Source organism: Monopterus albus, unplaced genomic scaffold (genome assembly GCF_001952655.1).
Source record: "Monopterus albus unplaced genomic scaffold, M_albus_1.0 scaffold5.1, whole genome shotgun sequence".
Classification (NCBI taxonomy): domain Eukaryota; kingdom Metazoa; phylum Chordata; class Actinopteri; order Synbranchiformes; family Synbranchidae; genus Monopterus; species Monopterus albus.
The window spans coordinates 3,350,901-3,371,307 of NW_018127885.1; the positions used below are offsets into that span (position 1 = coordinate 3,350,901).

Consider the following 20,407-nt stretch of genomic DNA (forward strand, 5'->3'; position numbering starts at 1 on the left):
TTTCTACTTCAGTATCACTTGATTCTCATCAATACAATTGTAAGATATATGAGCAAGGAAAATAAATGTATTAAAAATGACCAAAGCTCAGTAGTTCTGGACAATCATCAATACAGCTGTAATATGTATAAACAAGGAAAACAAAGTTGTGAAAATTAACTAAAGGGAATTAAAGGTATGAGAAGTAACTAAAGCTTGTAAAGTAACTAGAGTCTATAAGACTCAAATCTCACAGTTAAGACTACTTAAATTTTGTTTTAAACCCATTAACAATGAAATTTGAGTTTAAATTACAGGCATAATTAAGTTGATGTAATTACCAACATTATTATTTGATCACAACTTATGAAAATACAGTTTGCAACTTAGAAGGTTCATCTAAATCAAATAATTAGAATTTTCACTGGAGTTCATCAAAACTTTGGAGCAGCAGTGCTACTAGATGTTAAATCAACTGGTATATTGGAAAAGTGAAAGCATACAGATGTTAGAACTGTGATGTCTTCTATATGCCTAGTTTGGCAAGATTAAAAAACAGCATTGCTCCATACCTACTGCCATGTTTAGGGGAAGCTGACATGTTGCACAGACCCACAAAGCTCGGAGGCACAGGAGGAACAGTCATCTTCTGATTGGATAACCTTTCACCTAGAACTGTCAAATCGAGTTTGATGAAAGCCGGTATCTATACTGTGTGTTCAGTGCCTCATGGGTACATTTTTGGATGGTATGGGCGTGAGTGCAGGTCACACCAGGTGCTTCCACAATATGCTTAAAGCACTCAGTTGTTGACAGTGAAATTCTTGGCTATGCTACAGTACGTCTTCTGACCTAGGCACAGTATATTGCTCATGACAAAGACCCACAGTGACAGGCATTCAAAGTGAGTGCAAGACTCAGCGTGACAGTCAGAACTATAAAAAGCTACCTTCTCACATCAAGTTCCACTGACTTAAAGGGGGACGGATCTTTGTTAAAATATCGACATTCTTCACATTTGGTTCCTAAGAATAATACTTCTCCATTTGTTGTAACACCACACACAGACACACATTCAAACATACTGTACATATACACAGGTTAAATTGCTTTGTTTACAACTTTAGTGTTAGAACTTCACAGGTGAGAATCAAATCACAGTACCTGCTGCCTTTGTCAATATATTTTGAATCTCATACATTTATATATTTGTGAAATAAATAACTCCCAGAGACCTTACTTTTTTTTTATATTACAGTATTTTTTTGTGCATTTTCTTTGTTGTGCAGCTCTTTTCTGTCTCCAGCACCAGAAAAACTGGTGAAAACTCACAAGTAGCCGACACCGCTTGTAATCAGTGGAACTAAATCTGTCATTCACCCAGATTGACTGCCTTCTCACATACTTGTGAACATATATTACATTTTAGAATACACAGGTGGACTGAATGCACAATAAACAATGAGATAATAAGGAGCTGTGTGTTTTCCCTTAGGTTACCTGCAGGTTAAAGTAATAATGTAATAAATGGCTCATTTTTTCAGTGTTACCTTTAAACATCTTTAACTGCAGACACAGTTTCCTCACATCATATTAATGTATTTGAATGTCCTCATTTAAACTGTTTGCCTTTTTATCCATTCGTTATTTAAAAATCCATTTCAGAGTTGATGCATCTCTTCATATTCAATGTTGAATTCTCTATGTGCAAACTAATATAAGACTCATGCATCTTTGTAGTACAAATGTGAAGTAGTTGGCCTTGCAGGCTTAGGGGTGGTCACAGGCCCAAACTAAGTGTTTTCTGATGCACACCTGGCAGACGGATGTGTAGGAGAACAAAATCATATGGTGAGTTGAAATTCAGCACGCTGTCAGTAGTTGATATATGAGGTTTAAAGTCATAAAGCCAACACCACATCATTTATAAAATCAGATTCAGAATCAGCTTTATTGGCCAGGTGTGATTGGCACACGAGGAATTTGACTCTGGTACATAAGCTGTGCATGTCAATGTGCATGTACACATCCCCATGCAAGGGGCAAGTAAACAGTAAACAAGCATAAGGCTGTGTAATATAACAAAATAAGCAGTATTAACAAGCAACAAATAGTGCAAACAATGCAAAATAAGCATTTACACTTCAAAGTTGTTTGGATTAAACAGCAGCTTATAAACATGTTAATTTGTGAGCTTTAGAGGTGCTGCTTGATAGATTTTATCTTAGGATAGAAGCTGCTTAATGTTACCTGTTTCTCCATTTTTTCAGCTTTTATGCTAAACTAAGCTAGCTGTAGCTTCATAGCTTATAGACAGATGTGGTAACTCTATAAGAAAACAAACACAGTGTCAAACTCAGCTTTAAAATTAGTCCAAAAAAATATCTCAAAATCTATGGAATAGAAACAAAAATAGAACAAAACGTGGAAAAAAAATCTAAAAAATGATATGGGCACTATAAAGTGAGTCAATTTTTTAACAAGAGAAGTTTAAATGGAGGTTACAGGAGGGAGATCAGATAACCACCAGGCCAAAGTGTAATTACTAAAGTCATTTCCTGAGCTTAATTATTTTGTCAGGTTGATATACAGCCCTGATCAGTTTGATTCGGTCATGCAGTGAACAAAAGGCCAGGTTGCTTGGGTCTCTGAGCATGTACACACACACACATACACATTTATAAACACAAACACACTCAGAAAGCCCATCCATCTGTCTGTACAAGACACACACATAACGGCCATCTGCCTCCGACAACGCTTACAAAGACGACGCATCATAAGGCAGTTTGTCTTAGGGCTTTCTGCAACTCTTCCTGTAGAGATAGTTCATTCACTGGGTTCCCAAAGGCTAGCATAGTTTTAGTGGCCTCTGACCTTTTTTGTCTTCTTTCTAGCTCTACCTGGAACCTGTTTTTACAGCCTCACTGACAAAAGAGAACAGGTGAATATTTTAACAGTACATGCCTCTTGCTGTCAGCCCATGTTCTCTCCTGCTCTGTGTGCCTCATCCTCCCTCACACCACCCCTCGTCTTTCTTGTAGAAGTACTTTAAACATGGTGTTTTTCATCAGCCAGTATCCAGTAGCTACTATAAGGAAAGCAAGGAGGAGGGTTGTCACGCAACAAGAACAGCTCCATTTGGACTCAAACATGTTGCCAGTACATTGTGTGCACTTTCTTCTGTGCCACCGGATGCCACAGCCTGTTTCTCTGCTGTCCAACTTATCTATTTATCCGCCATAGATAAACTACGATGACAGCTACTGCAAATGCACCCTTTTTTCCATCTACCTGCTTTCTGCTCTGGTCTCTCAGTGTACCTGTCTCACTCTTTATGTACTGAAACCACCCCCCTCTCCTGTATTCTCCTTGCCAACTCTCTGTTTTTATGTTTCTTCTCTCTGTCTCTCAGCCTCATTCCTTTTCACTGATCCACTCCAATGTCAGCCTCCAGCTCCTTCCTCTAGACACCTCCAAGGGCTCCATCAAAGACAACGAATGAGTGTGCACCTCTCTCTTTTATTTCTCTGCTTTTTTCTCTCTCCTGAGAATGGCTGATTACCATTCGCTCCATGGGCTAAGTGGGGCAGATAGGAGGCTCAACTGGAGAGAGAGACACACAGATACAGAATGAGTGGATGTATGTATGTATGTTGCAGGGGCAACTTTGAGAACAATGTAGAGCACACAAATGTAATCACAGCCATGTCTACGCTGAACACACATCTCATTTATCTGAAAAGAAACCATATATAGGAAGCGTACAGTACACCTACACTAACACACACACACATACATACACAAAACAACCTGTGTTTTCATTCCTTGTAGGGACTTTATACTGACTTACATTCATTTCTTGTAGACTTACCCTAACCTTAAACATAAACACTACTTGCCTAACCTTAAACCATGTTGCCACCCTAAAATTCAGTGATTTCCTTGTGGGGACCAGAGGATGGTCGAATCCCCACAGTGTGTTAACAGGTTTCAGTCCCCATAATGTAAGTAATACAAAGGCACCGCCACACACAGTTTGTAACACAGACAACATGCTGACACACACTGACAACAAGAAAAGCAGAGGGCAGATCTCCAAGTCAGCTGCTGACAGGATGCAGCAGACAAAGACAGGAAGAGGAATCCACTAAAAATTCAAGTGAAGGTCCAGCTCCCCCTCATCTATTTGGCCTGCCAGAAGGAAAAATAGAAATTAGGATTTAAGCTCCCAGTTTTATCAAGATTGACTTAAATTCAATAAAGCAGCGGGGATGTAAGGTCACATTCAAGAACACACAGCAGTAACTGCAGGAGCCAGAAGGTCATTTAATAAACCACTAGCCCACTCTGCTGCCTGATCAACTGCTGGTTTCTGCCCGCAGCTTTTAAAAATTATTTTAATTTCTTGATAACCAGTAAAATTAATTTGAATTAAGAACCAAAGCTGATTCTTGCAGAAGAATAACAAACAGCTACCACAGGGTAAGCTATTTGGAGGGCACAACCATGACTCAGGTTGCAAGTAAGGCTTCAAGGGAGAGCAACAGGCACACACATACACACACAACTCAAGAGCATGAAATGTAACATGTGGCAGATTAATCATGTCCTTGTAAGACTGATATCAACAAGATTTTTTAATGTAGCTTATATATCTCTCTCGCTGCACTACTCTGCTCCTCAGTTCAACTTTTGTTTTATGTGGCTCCCCTCAGTGAGGGTGAAGTCCCAGGGAGACTAATCAGGACTCCTGCTGAGGTAGAACTTATGAGCAGAACACACAGATAGAAAAAAGGCAGAAAGAGGGTTTTATCTTATTAGATGATGCGCTGATGTACTATGAGGCTTATGGCTCCAAGAAGAGAGTAGTGGTTGTTTTTCTGTATTTAAGGGGACCCAAAACCGGGAGCCCACTAACACTGTGGGCACTGGATGCCTGTCCCCTACAAAGTGAATCGTTGAATGTTAGGGATATGTCTCTGTTTAAGGTTAGAATAAGGTTAAGGTTAAGTTAAGGGTTAGGCGAGTACAGGTTATGAATAAGATAAGTCTCCAGGAAGTCAGTGTAAAGACTTGAGTCCCAGAGGTCCCGTGAGAGTTCCCAGATCACGTGCAGTAATTAACAGAGAAACCAGCAGCAGCGCGAACAACGACTCTAGGTGTCTCATCATCTCACATAAAGCTGCTCCTGTCTGGAGCTGACATTGACCGCTGGTACTCGGTGTGTTTCCAGCACACACGCGAACACACACATACAGGCCTACAGCTGTTTGTTATGTAATGATCCAGTGCTCGTGATCCAGTTTCTCATTTAAATAATCCACCTCTTCCTCTTCTGGCACAGTCCTTAGCAGACACACACACCTGAAAATGGGAAATTCGCAAGCGCAGTCTTTATTAATTAAATGCCTCTCAATCTGCAGGACACACAACCACACGCACGCTCTTAATTAGACGGTTTTGGACGGATGCTACACAAATAGCCTACTAGGCTGTAGAATTCAAAACAGGCAAAGGTAGGGCATTTATGGTGTAAAAAGGTCAGCAGTCAAAACGTTCAAATATAGCCTACAAACATTCCTAGTGGTCCATAAATTGGATTAGCCAGGACTGACACACGCAAACATGCAAAATACCATATAACCTCTACTCACTCGGATTTCCTAGCCAGAACCAGGGATCGACAAAGGGTTGTGGGGGTCATCGGAACCAAAGAGCGGCAGCTGGGGCAACTTCCAACGTATTCCGGGTCACTTTCAACCGGAGAAACTGTGGACGGATCGGCCGGAACCAGCTGCATGTTCCCCGGGTCCATAGGTTGAGGCGATGACAGGACCTCGGCGGCTTCCTCGACCTGCTTTTGTGCAGTCGCATGGTCTGTCACAGACCCCGCGCTAGTCTTGAGCTGGGGATCCTGAGAGTGGTGGTGGTGATGAAGACAGCTGGGGTCGGGGTGATGGTAATGATAGTGATGGTAAGGATGCTGTTGTTGCACCCTGACGTCCCGTAGGTGCCTGTTTTCGCCAATGAGCTCGTCCAGGCGGCGGTCCAGCTCTTCTATCCGGGCGCGCTGGGTTTGGATAAGACTCTGCTGGTTCTGGACAATGGTGGTGAGCTCCCGCAGGTACAGAATCGCCTGCACTGGATTTTCTAACAGGCTGGAGCTCATCATATCCAAGACAAGACGAAGCGAGAAAATGAGAAGAAAATATAAGATGGACTGTCGGATGGAGCACAGACGAGATGCAAAGATATACGTGAGTGCGGATGAGAGTGAAGTGTCCTTTGGCTCTCCTCTCCTTGATTCTGCTCGGTGGTGGATGAGGCTGCACCGACGGAGCTAGCCTCCGCTTCCCCGATCGTTTACCCTCCTCCCCCCCCTCTCTCTCCCACTGCGTTGAGTGGTGCTGAGGAGAGGAGTCAGATCCAGATGTGACAGGGAGGCGGTAGGAGAGACACTGGAGGACGGATGCGTTATTACGCACAAACCCGAGAAAATACCAGAGCAAGCACGCACCCTACAGGCTGTAGAAACAGACTCAGTAAGGGCCTGTATGCGGGACTCTCCTGTGCCTGGTTTATTGAACATACATAAAAAAATCTGAACACTGATTAATGGCATCTGCAATTCAACGATTATTGAACGGTTGTGCTGAGAATATTTTGTCAGTATATATAATCATACTTATCATATCCTTGAGAAATACAATGTTGGTATTATTGTTTTATCAAAATTGTCATGTTATCACTTTTCTCCCACGATAGCTTGTTAAGGTGCGTTCAAATCAGAAAGTACACATTTTCGAAGAACATGAAGGCAACGCTAAGGCTAAGGCGCGGTCACGTGTTTTAGTAATGCGGAAGAATGGAAATGTTGCAAGTAGTTAGCTACTTAAGCTGCTAGCATCGACAACCAAAATTTCCCTTAAAATTTTTGTTTGTAGCCGGTAATAAATAAACACCACCGATGGTCAGGTAAGTCTGCTATTTCCAAGCTCGTAGTGGGTTCACGGCGCTTCCGTCTTTAGCATGGACAGGCTTTCGAGAGTCATTTATTTAGTTGGTAGTTAGCGTGTTACGCTATTTACATCGATGAACGTCTTTTTCTTTGAAATATATTTTCTCGTAAACAGTTTAAGTGCAGATTTAATCGTTGACATTAGCAAAAACGGCGACGTGGTGAACTTGTGGTCAATTTACACACTGAAACAGAAAATAACCACAGAGCATCATAATTACACCTACGTCACAGTATCTGTATATAGCAGCATTATCATGTGAGCGTCAGATGAGGTCGAGAAGTGTGGTGTGTGTGAACGAAGCAAGGTTTTTATCTTAACCACGGCTGGATCACTTAATGTTTGTACCATGCACAGGCTCACTGGGCCTCGCCTGCAAAATGACCACAAAGAGGCACCTAATGATTACACACAGGTGCAAAACAAGTAGAAGAGACACCAGACGAACATCAAGGAGACGCAAAATGGGCCATAAAGAAATGCCAATGTGCCAAACAACTACAAGTACATTGTTATCGATAGTATGGGGGTCTTGTTCCTTTGTCAGATTGGGGGGGGGGGCTTTCACATGTCTCTGCCCAGCAGCTGTTGTACAGTACATCACGATGTTGACTGAAATTAGAAAACAATTAAAATTTCACCCTCTTGGGTTTCACTCCAGACAAACTGATCAAAGATGGATGTATTGGTTGAGCTGAAATTACAATGTCAGACACGCATTGATCACAAGGTCAAGCAGAAATGTCTATGCTCAACACACAACACTGTTCTTTATGTAAACTTTACTGTGTTGTTGTTTCTAGGATGACACAAAAGCACAGCCTGGAAGGCCAGGTGTACTCGGTGCCTCTCATCCAACCAGACCTGAGGAGAGAGGAGGCTGTCCATCAAATAGCAGATGCATTGCTCCATTTGGAGATCATCTCTACAGATATTTTCAGAAGGTAAACCCAGAAACACACAAGTCACATAGCTTTCTTGCATGACATTTTTTCCTACAATATGCAAATGACAGGCAGCATGATTTGCTTATTTTCATATTTGACATGTATAATATTATGTTATTAAATTAATAATAGAAGACTTGGCATGCATGCATAAGTAATGCTAAAACTGATGAGCTGATTTGTTCAAAATAAAATAAAATTGTCAGTTGTGATAATAACCAATTTTTAGATATTTTGCAACTGAGTAATGTCTATTTACCGGTTTATAATAGGCTACATGATTATTGCCATTTTTGTTCAGAAAAAATTGTGTAGTTTTCCTCTCTGTGCAAATGTTCATATTCATATTGATATGTATGTGTGTGTTGCTTCCAGGGTGTCTGAGAGCGTAGAGAAGAACCGCTGCCAGCTGCAGAGCGTCACTGACAGGATCAGACTAGCTCAGGCCCGAGTCGACAGGATTAAAGGCAGTAAGAAGGCCACCAAGGTAAAACAGCAGCTGCAGTTTGGCAAGGCAGCTTTTATCTCTGATACATAATATAGACAAAGTAAATTGACAAAATCGCTATGATATATTAGTTTTTTTTCTGTGTGTATAGGTGTTTTCCAGTGCCAAGTACCCAGCCCCAGATCGACTACAGGATTACTCATCTATTTTCAGTGGAGCTACAGACCCCTCTTCACAGACCCACCCCCGGCACAGGATACAGAATAAACTTCGTCCCTTTGATGAGAAGACCTTGCATGTGAGATATATGCATCAAAATGCTGGTCGTACAAGGGTTTAAATTCTTGACATGCCATGGTTTTACAAAATGTAATGTCCAGAAGCCCGCAAGTCATAGTAATATAACTTAAAAGACAGTGTGAGCTAGCCTGATGGTGTTAGTGCAGCTGACACTGCTAAAACTGCAAGTACATAATGGTGATAAATTGATCCATCACTGATTTCCATTTACATGGCTTTTATCTTACTGCTAAGAATTCTGACACCGCTCTGGCTGCAGTCATACAAAGGACAGAACTTGGAGCTGAAATCTCACTGCTCATATTTATGTAGACTCTAAGGACAAATGTCCATGAACCCACTATTATTTATTCAAGAGTGAAGTAAAGTCAAGAATCTTTATTGTCATTATGCATAGCACAACGAATTTTTTTTCCAGCAGCTCGCGGCTTAAAAGACGCATTATTTACATAACACACAATTGTATAAGTCAATATAAAACAATGAGCAAATAAAAAGGGATGTATGGGACCTAATCAGGTCAGCAGCATGTTAGCAGCAAAAGAAGCAATGGTCCACTGTCACATGACCAGGACAGAGTTCACCTCACTCCTTGAGAAACCAGTGGGACCTCAGCTGCCAGTCACCCTATCATGTCGGATTGGCAGCCCCCATCTGCCTATATATTGGCAAATGGGGGCTGTAGCACTGAGATGCCTTGCATCAAACCAAGCACTCCCTTTTCCTTGCTAAGCTGCATTAACCAATAAGCACAACTAATACCCACAAAGTGATTTATTTTTGCCTCAACTGCTATTCGGCACTAGATGTACAGGGCAGGCAGCGCAACGTTTGAAAAATATTTGCAGGACGGCACAGAATATCTTTCACAGTGTCAGACATGTTGGATTTGTTTTTTTTTAATCATGCTCTTCCTGTCTATAGCTCGTCACGTGATGTAACGCATTCCTACTATTGGATAAGAGACCACACAGGGATCTAAATCACGCCTACAAAATGATTTATCATGCAGCCCTAGCTTTCAAATATATCAGTTTTAATTATTAACAAATAACCAACAAGCATCTGGTCAATCAAATGTCACATTGCCCATAATGGTCACCAGGGTATTTGCACTGAATTTTATTAACTTTTTTTTTTTTTTTACATAGAATATTCATCAGGCCAGGGCAGGTTTTTTTAGGGTTAGATCTAAAGATAGGGCTTTTTGGGCCAAATTTAATCCATCAGGAGGTAAAAAGAAGGTGAAAACTACACAGAGATGTAGAAAGCTGCAGTGTTTCTCTGTACTGGAACACGACTTTTTTCCTTTACCAATTTAGGAAACTTCATGAAGGGTAGTATGTGTTTTTTCTGCTACGTGTGCTTGATCTTGCAAGTGTGTGGCTTTTTTTGCGGATATGTATCCGAGTGTATTTGTCAGAAATGGAGAAAGAATGATAACACTGCTGGCAATTTTTTTTTCTGGTGCAGCAATGCATTATTCATGATTCCCTTGAAGCAGTGTCTTCGACCACATAAGTCAGTATCGCAGGAGGACTTTGATGGCATTTGAAAATTGCGTTAGTCAAGATTTAGTTGACATTTTACAGATCTCCCACTCACTCTGTGTCTTCATTTCAGGAGAAGTTAATGTATTTCCCTGTGTGTGTAAGCCACAAGAAGAAGTCTGAGGATGAGACAGAGGAAGGTCTGGGCAGTCTGCCACGCAATATCTCATCTGTCAGCTCCTTATTGCTCTTTAATACTACAGAGAACCTGTGAGTCCACAAGAACAAATACACAAACTGTAAACACTGATTATATTTACACCTTTTCTTAATATTTTTGGATTTGTGTGTTTTTAAAGATATAAGAAGTATGTGTTCCTTGATCCTCTGGCGGGTGCAGTGACAAAAACACACACAACACTAGAGACAGAAAAAGAAGAGAAACCGTTTGACGCTCCATTGTCCATTACAAAGAGAGAACAACTGGAGAGACAGGTAGCTGCCACATTGGTTTTAGAACAAAGCACATTTTTTACATGATTTATTTACATATAGGATTTATTGATTGAATTAATCGTCAGTTAGTAGTGGTTCATTGACTGAATTGATTTCTCTAACAGACGGCAGAGAGTTATTTCTATGTACCAGACCTGGGGGAGGTTCCAGAGATAGATGTGCCCTCCTACCTGCCTGACCTACCAGGCATAGCAGATGACCTGTCCTACAGTGCAGACCTCGGGCCTGGTTTCGCCCCATCGGGGCCCACACACAATATCCCTGAACTGCCCTCCTTCTCTGAAGAGAGCAGCGTATCAAGTACATGTATATGTTTCTCATAAAAAGCCTCTCAAGACCCACCTGTTTAGATTTAACTTATATTGTTTGTCTATTCTATGTCTTGCCTTTTACTGTGAAGCACTTTGACATCTGATCTGTAAAGTTACTGTACCAATAAACTTAAAATTGCATGCACCATTTTTACTATGCCATGTATTTTTGGATGAGAATGTATTTAAGCTGACAGATGAATTTTCATCTCTTTGTTTCAGGTTCTCAGCTCCAACCTAATTCTCCACCTCCTCCACCACCTCCGCCTCCCCCTCCTCCTGAGCCTGCTCTTGCTCCTGCTACTCCTGCAGGAGCTCCCCCTGCTCCACCTCCTCCACCCCCTCCTCCTGTTGTCAGCCCCACAGAAGCTTCTCGGCCACCAAGTTCAGGTTTGTCACATGTAGAAATTTTGTGCAGACTACAGCCTAAGAGGAAAACCTGCTCCTCCCTGCACATACATTGAGAGAGCTTGTTGAATTAAATAAAATTAGATTGACATTAATGAGCATGAACCCAAATGAAACCTGACCGTCTCCTCCAACTGCAGGTCCTTTGTCTGGTGCTCCCAGCGAGGTGGTGCAGCCGTCAGATGGCCGTGCCAGCCTGCTGGAGTCCATCCGCAATGCCGGTGGTATCGGCAAAGCCAAGTTGCGCAACGTTAAAGAGCGCAAGATGGAGAAGAAAAAACAAAAGGAGCAAGAGCAAGGTATCAGATTGTTTGAGCAGGGACGTGATTTTGCTCGTGTTTTATTAATGATACACAATATAGCTTTAACAGTGATTTATGCAATCAAAGCAGAGCTGGACCCATCTCCACTTAGTATTCATCTATGAGTTTATACAGCTTGTCATACTACCTGTCAGTTTGAGTGCTTGTGTACACATCTCACATAGTTGTAATCACAGTCTTGCTTTGTTTCAAATTCATTGAAAGATTTTTGGTTGTATTTTAAGGCAGTGGTCCCCAACCTTTTTATCACTGCGGACCGGTCAACACTTGACAATCTTACCGCGGCCCGGGGGGGAGAGGGGGGGGTTACGTAGATTGTTTATATTGTTAATATAATAATAAACGTGAATCCACTGTGTTGAAAACTTCAACTCCCCATAACGCTAAATCAATGGGAGCCCTGAGCTCGTTTCTCTGCAACGAGACGGTCCCATCTGGGGGTAATAGGAGACAATGACACCCGAAGTGTGTTGCTTATGTTCAGTCTACTCCGTTGTTTTGTTTTGGTTGCTGTCACTGCAGAAAAACCCGCTTTACACAGATAGGATGTCGGAAATGGCAACAGGGTTTTCAGTGCTGTGGTGGCGATCTCGGTATTTTTAATCCAGAACACCGGCAGAGTTGTTGTCTCGAACATACTTTTAAGGCCGCCGTCATTTGCGATCTCCAGCAGTTGATCTTCTTCTTGCACAGACCTGCTGGATTCACCTGGTTTGTTGACAAATGGGTTGCGGATCCATTCCTTGGCAGTTCGTGGGTCCTTTGTGGTTGGGAAGTAGCGCTCGAACTCTTTTATAAGCAAAGACAGGTGATCGTGCACCAGCTGGGAGAGTGAAGGCTCAGGCTCAGTCTCACCCAAAATCCCCGCTAATGTTTTAAACATGTCCAAAATGCCTCTGTTGACGCGCCGTCCCCACAAATACAGTTTGGCTTTAAATGCAGCTACTTTATCTGCCAACTTGAAGACAGTTGTCATTTTCCCCTGAAGTGACAGATTGAGTTCATTGAGCAGGCTGAATATGTCCACAAGTAAGCCAGTTTTGGTGCTCAAGTGACCGAGATGTAACCGAGAGCATACGGTAATTTTTCAAAATAAAAGATCGTTCAGACTCAGATAATAAATAAAACGGAAATAATTAATAATTTCTTGTGCGGCCCGGTACCAATTGATCCACGGACCGGTACCGGTCCGCGGGTTGGGGACCACTGTTTTAAGGGGTCTGATCTAGTATTAGAATCTGTTTGCTTTCATTTCTGATTGGTCTGCCAGATGATGACCCAACAGTTCCTTGTACTAACTGGTTAAAAAGTCTTATTGTAATTAGGTGCTCCACTTTGAAGCATAGCACTGGGGAATGAGTGAAACCATTTCACTGTTCCAATTGGTAAAAACAACAACAAAAAAAATCTCTGTTGCATATTTACTAACTGCCTTTCCTTGTCTCTCAGCAGTCGGAGTGGCCTCTAGTGGTGGAGACTTTATGTCTGATCTCTTCAATAAACTTGCCATGCGAAGGAAAGGTGAGCGGGGTCTTTGATTTTAAGACGGATTAGGATTATTGATGCAGGTGATTGGAATGGGATAAAGTAAATAGTGTGTCTTTTCCTTCTGTAGGCATATCTGGGAAGGGACCCGCTGGTGGGGAGCCGGGTGAAACTCCCGCAAGTACTGGCGGTGCCTTTGCCAGGATGTCAGATGTCATCCCACCACTTCCTGCCCCGCAATCAGCAATGGATGACGATGACTGGGAAGCATAACGTGATGGGCAATTAACATTTAAACACCGATAATGAAAACATTCAGTTGCCTTGGATAATTCTGTGTACAAAGGACTTACATTGCATCTACCAAACTAAACTACAGGGTGAGCCACGGAAAAGTAGCCGGAGCAAGTGGATTGTTTTGGAGGCGGGCTACTTTTCTGTGGCCCACCTGGTATTTCAAGTGGTGATCATTTCTCCTGCTCACAGAATCTGTGAAATGGCTCTTAAATGGCCTCATAATGTTAATAAATGTAATGATTTGTCTAAGCAGATTAACAAAACAGTTTATTAATATCATACTAAATATGAAGAAACTTTCATAAATAAACAAGCATTGTCCTTATAACACTCTCTGAGAAAATAGAAACAATTTTTGCATTACATAACACTTTACATAGAATACTTTTTCTGGGAAAAAAAAACATCCATTGTATCTGTGGATGACTAAGTGCTCAGTCTGACTCCTTGAATATTTGATTTAACATACTGAATTTAAATAGTAGAGGGATTTCTCTGTGTTCCAGACTGATACAAGTGAGTCAAACTGATAAATGCCCCTTTAGTCTGTGTCCGCAGATACTTGGATTCATTATTCTTTAATTGATTCGATAGGTTTACTTGGCCAAAACAGAGAACAAGATGTAAAACAAGTATTAAGTACTGAAACAGACAAAACTGCCTCCTGGTTAACATTTGAGCTCCAGTTAATGACACTTGGCTCTGATGGGAACAAAATATTCAAACCTGTAAACATAAAGCACCATGAAAGGGCTGTATTAAGGAACTTATTACAAAGGCCCTCTAACTATCTTCCAGTATTTTTTGGAACAGATTCACTTTCTTAAATTGCTAAAATTGCAGGGTGACTTCTGTTGCACTTGATTTTCCCGAAGTTCTTCCTAACCTCCGACTTGTCCCCTTCTCGTGAACCTGAATGCTTGAGAGATGTCGGTTGAGCCCATTTGGAGTGAAACTACTCGTGCTTCTGCTTCTTCTCCAGGAAAAACTAGTCAAGAATATATGAAAAACACATGCTGAAAGCTAAAGGTTTAGTCATGATAGTGTTTTTGAGTGTAACTAGACTCCCTTCTCACCTTCCGCAAGGCAGAAAAAAAAGCTCCAAAAGTTGTATACGTGTTGGTGCGATCTCTGATCCATGTGGGAAGTTTAGAGAGAGTAGCAGGTCTGGAGTAACGTTTGTCACACAGCACAATGGAGGAGTAGTCACCACGGTGACGGATAGCTCTTCCTTTGAGCAGAGGAAATCAAATATTTGTGAATGCTATTCATATTATCTTACAATATATGTAATAAACAAGTATCTTATAAATTTCTATCATACTTATTGTCATGAAAATTGTATCATTACCTATGGACTGATTGACAGCCTTCATGCAGAGGTTTTCTATTAGTGTTTGGCCAGGGCTCCTCCCTCTACTGTGAGGCTGAGGAAAAAAACAAACACTGACAGTAAGCTTCAGTATTCCTGTGAGCCTGCCAGGTTTGTGGATACAGTGAAGAATATTAGGCCTGTAAATACTCTCACCAGGTGTTTATCCATGTAGGACATCTTTTCCTGCAGCTCTGGGGACTTGATGTTGGGATACGGCATTCCCACCATCACCACACACCTGGGGTCGTGCGCACAAAAACACACAGGTCAGAACATTTAGCATTATATACTTAATCCAAGTGTTGGTTGTCCATGTGCTCATGAATTACATGCACCTGCCCAGATCATCAGAGAAATTGATGCCCTCGCTCATCTTTCCTCCGACCACAGAGAACAGTAAGGCTCCTGTAAGTCCACTGCTGTCAAGAGAACACCTCTAAAATAAACAGAGACAACCAGTGAGTGTCTGTGGTAAAGGCAATCAAACCTAATAAAAATACAACCAGCGTGATGTGCCAGTTCTACCTGAATACAACGGGAGAACTCGCTCAGCACCTGCTCTACCTGGTTTGCCTTCTTTGGCTCCTGGAAGATCTGAGGAGGTGTTTGTGAAAGCTTAGAAACAGCCTGGTTGGTAAAGTTCTCTTCGCACTCCAAAGTGATTTTTCCTTAACACTACCCTTAAGTTAAGATGTGATAAAGGAGACTTTCTAAAGTGAAATGGGTAAAGGACCATGCTGGTGGATTTTGCAAACATTTCTAGCTCATTTGATAAAGAAATTGTGTTTCTCACGCACCTTCTTCTTGTTAGCCAGACGTGCCAGAGCACCGCTAGCCTCCCAGTGAGCGATGATCCGCCTTGAATACTCGTATGAAGGGAAAAAACACACAACCCCCCCTGGGACCACATTACAGATGTTGGAGAGAATGCGCCCTGTCTCGTCCATCTGTCAGCAAACAGGTACAAATTTACAGTTGAAGCTAACGGTCAACCACATTACAGCAAGAGGTTAGTAAAATTCTGAGAGTGTGTCTCTGTTACCATTTGTGGAGAATCCCTGCTTTGGAAAGTAAAATCCAGCTCCTGACCAGAGGGACCACTGCACAGGACAAGAGGAAGAATGTTCTCTGGAGGAATTACATGGCCTACAGATCAAATTACCAGGCAGAATAGATAGAACTATTACAATACAACCATAAAAGAATTTTGCATGATCAGATAAAGACATTAGGCCTAAACAATTTCATAGACAGTTCTCTCAGCACATAACATACAGTCTTATGCAAAAGTTTAGGCACCCCTTGATAAATAACAGATTTTGGTGATTTTTTTATTTGAACAGATGTTAACACAGTTTCTCTTGGAAATGGAAAAAATGCACAATATTTTCTGCAAACAGTGATGCATAGTTACTTCTTATGCCATAAATTGAACAAAAATAAAAAATAAAAACATTATTATGGCATGGTGCAAAAGTTTGGGCACCCTACACAATCAGTACTTAGTAACACCTCCTCTGGCAGATATCACAGCTTGCAAACGCTTTTCATAGCCAGCTAAAAGTCTTTCAATTCTTGTACTTGGGATCTTCTCCCATTCTTCCTTGCAAAAGGCTTCTAGTTCTGTAATATTCTTTGGTCGTCTTGCATGCACAGCTCTTTTAAGATCTACCCACAAATTTTCAATGATGTTTAAATCAGGGGACTGTGATGGCCATTCCAAAACCTTCAGCCTGCGTCTCTTGAGGTATTCCATAGTGGATTTCGAGGTATGTTTAGGATCATTGTCCTGTTGTAGAAGCCATCCTCTTTTCAGCTTCAGCTTTTTTACAGATGGTGTGATGTTTGCTTCCAGAATTTGCTGGTATTTAGTGGAATCCATTCTTCCCTCCACCCGTGCAATGTTTCCTGTGCCACTGGCTGCAACACAACCCCAGAGCATGATAGATCCACCCCCATGCTTAATAGTTGGCAAGGTGTTCTTTTCATGAAATGCTGCTCCTTTTTTTCTCCAAACATGCCTTTGCTGATTGTGTCCAAAGAGTTCTATTTTAACTTCATCAGTCCACAGCACTTGTTTCCAAAACGCATCGGGCTTCTGTAGATGTCCTGTTGCATACTTCAGACGTTGGATTTTATGATGGGGACGCAGATAAGGTTTTCTTCTGCTGACTCTTCCATGAAGGCCTTGTCTGTGCAAGCATCGCTGCACAGTGGAACGGTGCACCACCACTCCTGAGTCTGCTAAATCTTCCTGCAGGTTTTTTGCAGTCAAATGGGGGTTTTGATTTGTCTTTCTGACCAGCATACGAGCAGTTCTGTCCGAGAGTTTTCTTGGTCTTCCAGATCTCATCTTGACCTCCCCAGTTCCCCTGATCTGCCATCTCTTAATTACATTTCTTACTGTGGAAACTGCAAGCTGACAACGCTTTGCTATCTTCTTGTAGCCTTCTCCTGCATTGTGGGCATCAATAACTTTCATTTTCAGGGTCTTACACAGCTGCTTAGAGGAACCCATGGTTGCTGGGTGTCCGCAAGTGTGTGCACAAGGTTTGAAGAGTCAAGGTATTTGTACAGCTTTGAAATTGGCATTTACCAATGACAACTGTTGCTGTGCATCAGATCTAACGAGCTGATTAAGGTCTGAAACCTTGTGAGAGACTTTGAGACTCTGGAACTCTTAGGGTGCCCAAACTTTTGCACCATGCCATAATAATGTTTTTATTTTTTGTTCAATTTACAGCATAAGAAGCAACTATGCATCACTGTTTTCAGAAAATATTGTGCATTTTTTCCATTTCCAAGAGAAACTGTGTTAACATCTGTTCAAATAAAAAATCACCAAAATCTGTTATTTATCAAGGGGTGCCTAAACTTTTGCATAAGACTGTATATGCATTATGGAACATACCTAACACTTGTTTGTTTTAGTACATGTACTAAGATTTGAATTGTACTAAAATTTCACACAGATCTTGGGATTCTGAGGATATAGTAATAGTATTTGTCTTTAATTTTGTATACCAGTGCCATAGAAACAAGTGTCATTCAGCTTCCTAGTTCAATACACAACCTGTGTGATGACAGAAGAAAATGTAATTGTGAAATGATCTTCAGTATAGGTGCTACTGTTTTTATACAGTGGATGGACAATTAACTCGTGGTTTTAAGTCATGTCTTGTTTTGCCTCTGTCCTTTAACATTATAAGCTCTTTTCTGATATAATCTGTCACCTCCATCACTTGAACCAGGTACGAGTTTGACAGAATTCTTATATTTAGTCAGTCTGAAAATAACCCACTAACAATTAGTACTCATACTAAATATCTGTTATAGTTTGTCAGACATTCCAAAAAACAGAACCTGAGAGGGTGTGCATTATAGAAACACAAGCAAAACTCCACCAAGTACCACAGTGTTAAGAAATGGGCCACTCACCACAGGAAAACTCAGTGATGCGCTCCTCTCCAACTCCAGCAGAAAACAGTAGCTCTTGTTTGAAGTCTGAAACCTAAATATGAAATCTTTAAGAATAGCAAAGATTAAACAGCAAAGACATGGTTTATTTTTAGTGAATTTAAAGTTACTCACAGGCTGCATGGTTCCTCCTGCGATGATGACTGCTCTGCACTCTCTCAGTACCTGGGCAAAGTGGACTGCTGGATTCAAGAGCAGGAACTTAACACTGCTTTCTGATAAAGTACCTGGACAAACATTGAGGACTGTAATAACCTTATTAAATCACTGCCATTTATTTGCGTGTAAACGGGTGTCAATGGTACCTTGTCTGTGCACCACCACTCTGCCGTCAGTGTTGCTGCTGGTGAGAGCCATGAAGAAACCCTCCACCTGCATCATAGGAGATGCAGACAGCACTTTCTCTGCCTCTACAGACCCCTGCTGGTCTGCCGAAGAGACTGCAGATCGGGGAGCACACAGAACTGAGTAATTATAATGAATATTAAGAAAAAAATATCACTGGAACTAGAGAAAACACACATTGTTCACTGTCAGTTTTACATGTGAGCTACATGTGAGAGGCAGAGATACACTGGGAACATGCAACATAAGTGCCATTCAACAAAACGTTCATTACAGCTAGGCATTTAATAAATGTTTTCTTTTCAGCAATAGGCTAGCTTTCCACTCTGATTAAAAAAAAAAAACACATTACCTACAACTGTACTTTAATCCAAAGTTGTCATGCAAAGTGTCTCTTCAAAGTAAGTTTCAACAAATCTTACCAAGTATACGTTTTTTTTTTCTCTGCCTAATTTGACCAATGCTTAAGCTGTTCTCTTTACCGAATATGAGCCACTTTTCTTTTGCTAAATTATTCCATACTGCTACCCTAATGCCACATGTCAGCAATGAGGTAAATGTGTGAGAAGCACACACGTGTGATGTCTGACCTGGTGCAGTGCTCTGGTTGCTCTGTAGTGTTTGAAGGTAGCGGTTTAAGCCCTCTGTGCGTCTGTTCTCTTTGTTGGAATTGCTATGAGTTTGTAAACTCACACCTGAACCTGCGTACTTCTCTACAAAGCCTCCCAGCTGCAGAGAGAAAACACAGGTGATGTACTTCTCACTGCTCTCTGAACTACACAGCATCTCTATGAGGTATAAATAAGTCATTAGGTATTAAACACTCACTTTTCTGCTGATCATGCTCTTCTCAAAGTATTTCTGTAACTAAAGTGAGAATGACAGTGACACTGAATTAGAGAAGAGTAGTCTGGATTGTGATTTTTAACCTGTATCATAACACTATGAACTACCTTAAACAAGTTGATGTTGTCGATCTGAGCCTTGAAGAGGAAGTTGTTAATGGAAAGCATCTCTGTTCCTAAAAAAATAAACAAATATGACCATTTTGTAATTTCTGCCTAGATGTGTATTAGTGTGTGTTAATGTATGTATTATTTACTGACCTGTTTGTGTAATCTGGCTCTGTGGATTCTGTCCCACCTTACCTGAAGGAATTACACCAAGATCAGAAATGTCCCAGTGGCTGACTTCACTGCCCAGAAACTTCCCTTCCTACCCATGCTGCAGGCTGGCAATAATTGATAATCAAAAACTAATTTACACTCACCTCCCAGCGCACGGACAAGTCCTTCAATCACAAACAGAATCTGTTTTATATACATCAGGTTCTTTGCCTTCAGCCTGCTCCTAATGTTGCAGACACATAAATATCAAGTGTCAGGAGTGTAAGAATTATTTAATTTGTTAATGGGTTCACTGTGCGAGTCTGTATGTGTATACTCACTTATATCGATCAGCATACTGAGTGAGCTGGGAGTGGGCACGGCAAAGCTGCAGAAGATTCAGATTCAGCATATCAAAGGGACAAGCATAATAACAAAATATTTAATTTGTACATGATGTGCTTAACTGTGTTTACCTGGGCTCCAGTCAGCTCTGCACTGTGCATAGAGGAGAGCGTGTCACTAAGATTGTGAGCTTCATCTATGATCAGCACCTGTAAAAAAAAATTCAGAAACAT

At 41.3% G+C, this 20,407-nt stretch overlaps 3 protein-coding genes across 6 annotated transcripts in view; 1 reads left to right on the forward strand and 2 right to left on the reverse strand.

Annotated features, from left to right (window-relative positions):
- The window catches only part of iqsec3b (IQ motif and Sec7 domain ArfGEF 3b), a 48,392-nt gene extending 41,648 nt beyond the window's left edge, over positions 1-6,744 (reverse strand). For both annotated transcript variants that reach the window (XM_020612327.1, XM_020612334.1), the window contains exon 1: positions 5,637-6,744. In XM_020612327.1, the coding sequence (XP_020467983.1) occupies positions 5,637-6,154 (518 nt within the window). In that variant the 5' untranslated portion in view covers positions 6,155-6,744. The remainder of the gene's footprint in view (positions 1-5,636) is intronic.
- A 105-nt stretch (positions 6,745-6,849) lies between these two features.
- Positions 6,850-13,930, forward strand: wash1 (WAS protein family homolog 1). Of its 3 annotated transcripts, none has more exons than XM_020612372.1 (11): positions 6,850-6,957; positions 7,805-7,945; positions 8,324-8,435; positions 8,548-8,694; positions 10,320-10,456; positions 10,546-10,681; positions 10,807-11,002; positions 11,236-11,403; positions 11,562-11,720; positions 13,194-13,265; positions 13,360-13,930. In XM_020612372.1, the coding sequence occupies exons 1-11, from the start codon at positions 6,950-6,952 to the stop codon at positions 13,500-13,502; spliced, it is 1,419 nt and encodes a 472-aa protein (XP_020468028.1). In that variant the 5' UTR covers positions 6,850-6,949; the 3' UTR covers positions 13,503-13,930. The 3 variants fall into 3 exon arrangements, with proteins under 3 accessions (XP_020468028.1, XP_020468020.1, XP_020468011.1); XM_020612364.1 differs by lacking the exon at positions 6,850-6,957 and adding an exon at positions 7,272-7,416 and having other exon boundaries at positions 13,197-13,265; XM_020612355.1 differs by lacking the exon at positions 6,850-6,957 and adding an exon at positions 7,274-7,416.
- Positions 13,931-14,028: 98 nt separating this feature from the next.
- Positions 14,029-20,407, reverse strand: part of ddx11 (DEAD/H (Asp-Glu-Ala-Asp/His) box helicase 11) — a 9,913-nt gene continuing 3,534 nt past the window's right edge. The window contains exons 11-28 of the mRNA XM_020612342.1: positions 20,306-20,383; positions 20,171-20,217; positions 19,994-20,073; positions 19,830-19,871; positions 19,677-19,744; positions 19,552-19,590; positions 19,314-19,452; positions 18,684-18,818; positions 18,493-18,605; positions 18,340-18,412; positions 15,944-16,047; positions 15,699-15,848; positions 15,427-15,495; positions 15,237-15,337; positions 15,055-15,139; positions 14,878-14,953; positions 14,603-14,757; positions 14,029-14,514 (exon numbers count right to left, since the gene is read on the reverse strand). Of these exons, the coding sequence (XP_020467998.1) occupies positions 14,482-14,514; positions 14,603-14,757; positions 14,878-14,953; positions 15,055-15,139; positions 15,237-15,337; positions 15,427-15,495; positions 15,699-15,848; positions 15,944-16,047; positions 18,340-18,412; positions 18,493-18,605; positions 18,684-18,818; positions 19,314-19,452; positions 19,552-19,590; positions 19,677-19,744; positions 19,830-19,871; positions 19,994-20,073; positions 20,171-20,217; positions 20,306-20,383 (1,587 nt within the window). The 3' untranslated portion in view covers positions 14,029-14,481. The remainder of the gene's footprint in view (positions 14,515-14,602; positions 14,758-14,877; positions 14,954-15,054; positions 15,140-15,236; positions 15,338-15,426; positions 15,496-15,698; positions 15,849-15,943; positions 16,048-18,339; positions 18,413-18,492; positions 18,606-18,683; positions 18,819-19,313; positions 19,453-19,551; positions 19,591-19,676; positions 19,745-19,829; positions 19,872-19,993; positions 20,074-20,170; positions 20,218-20,305; positions 20,384-20,407) is intronic.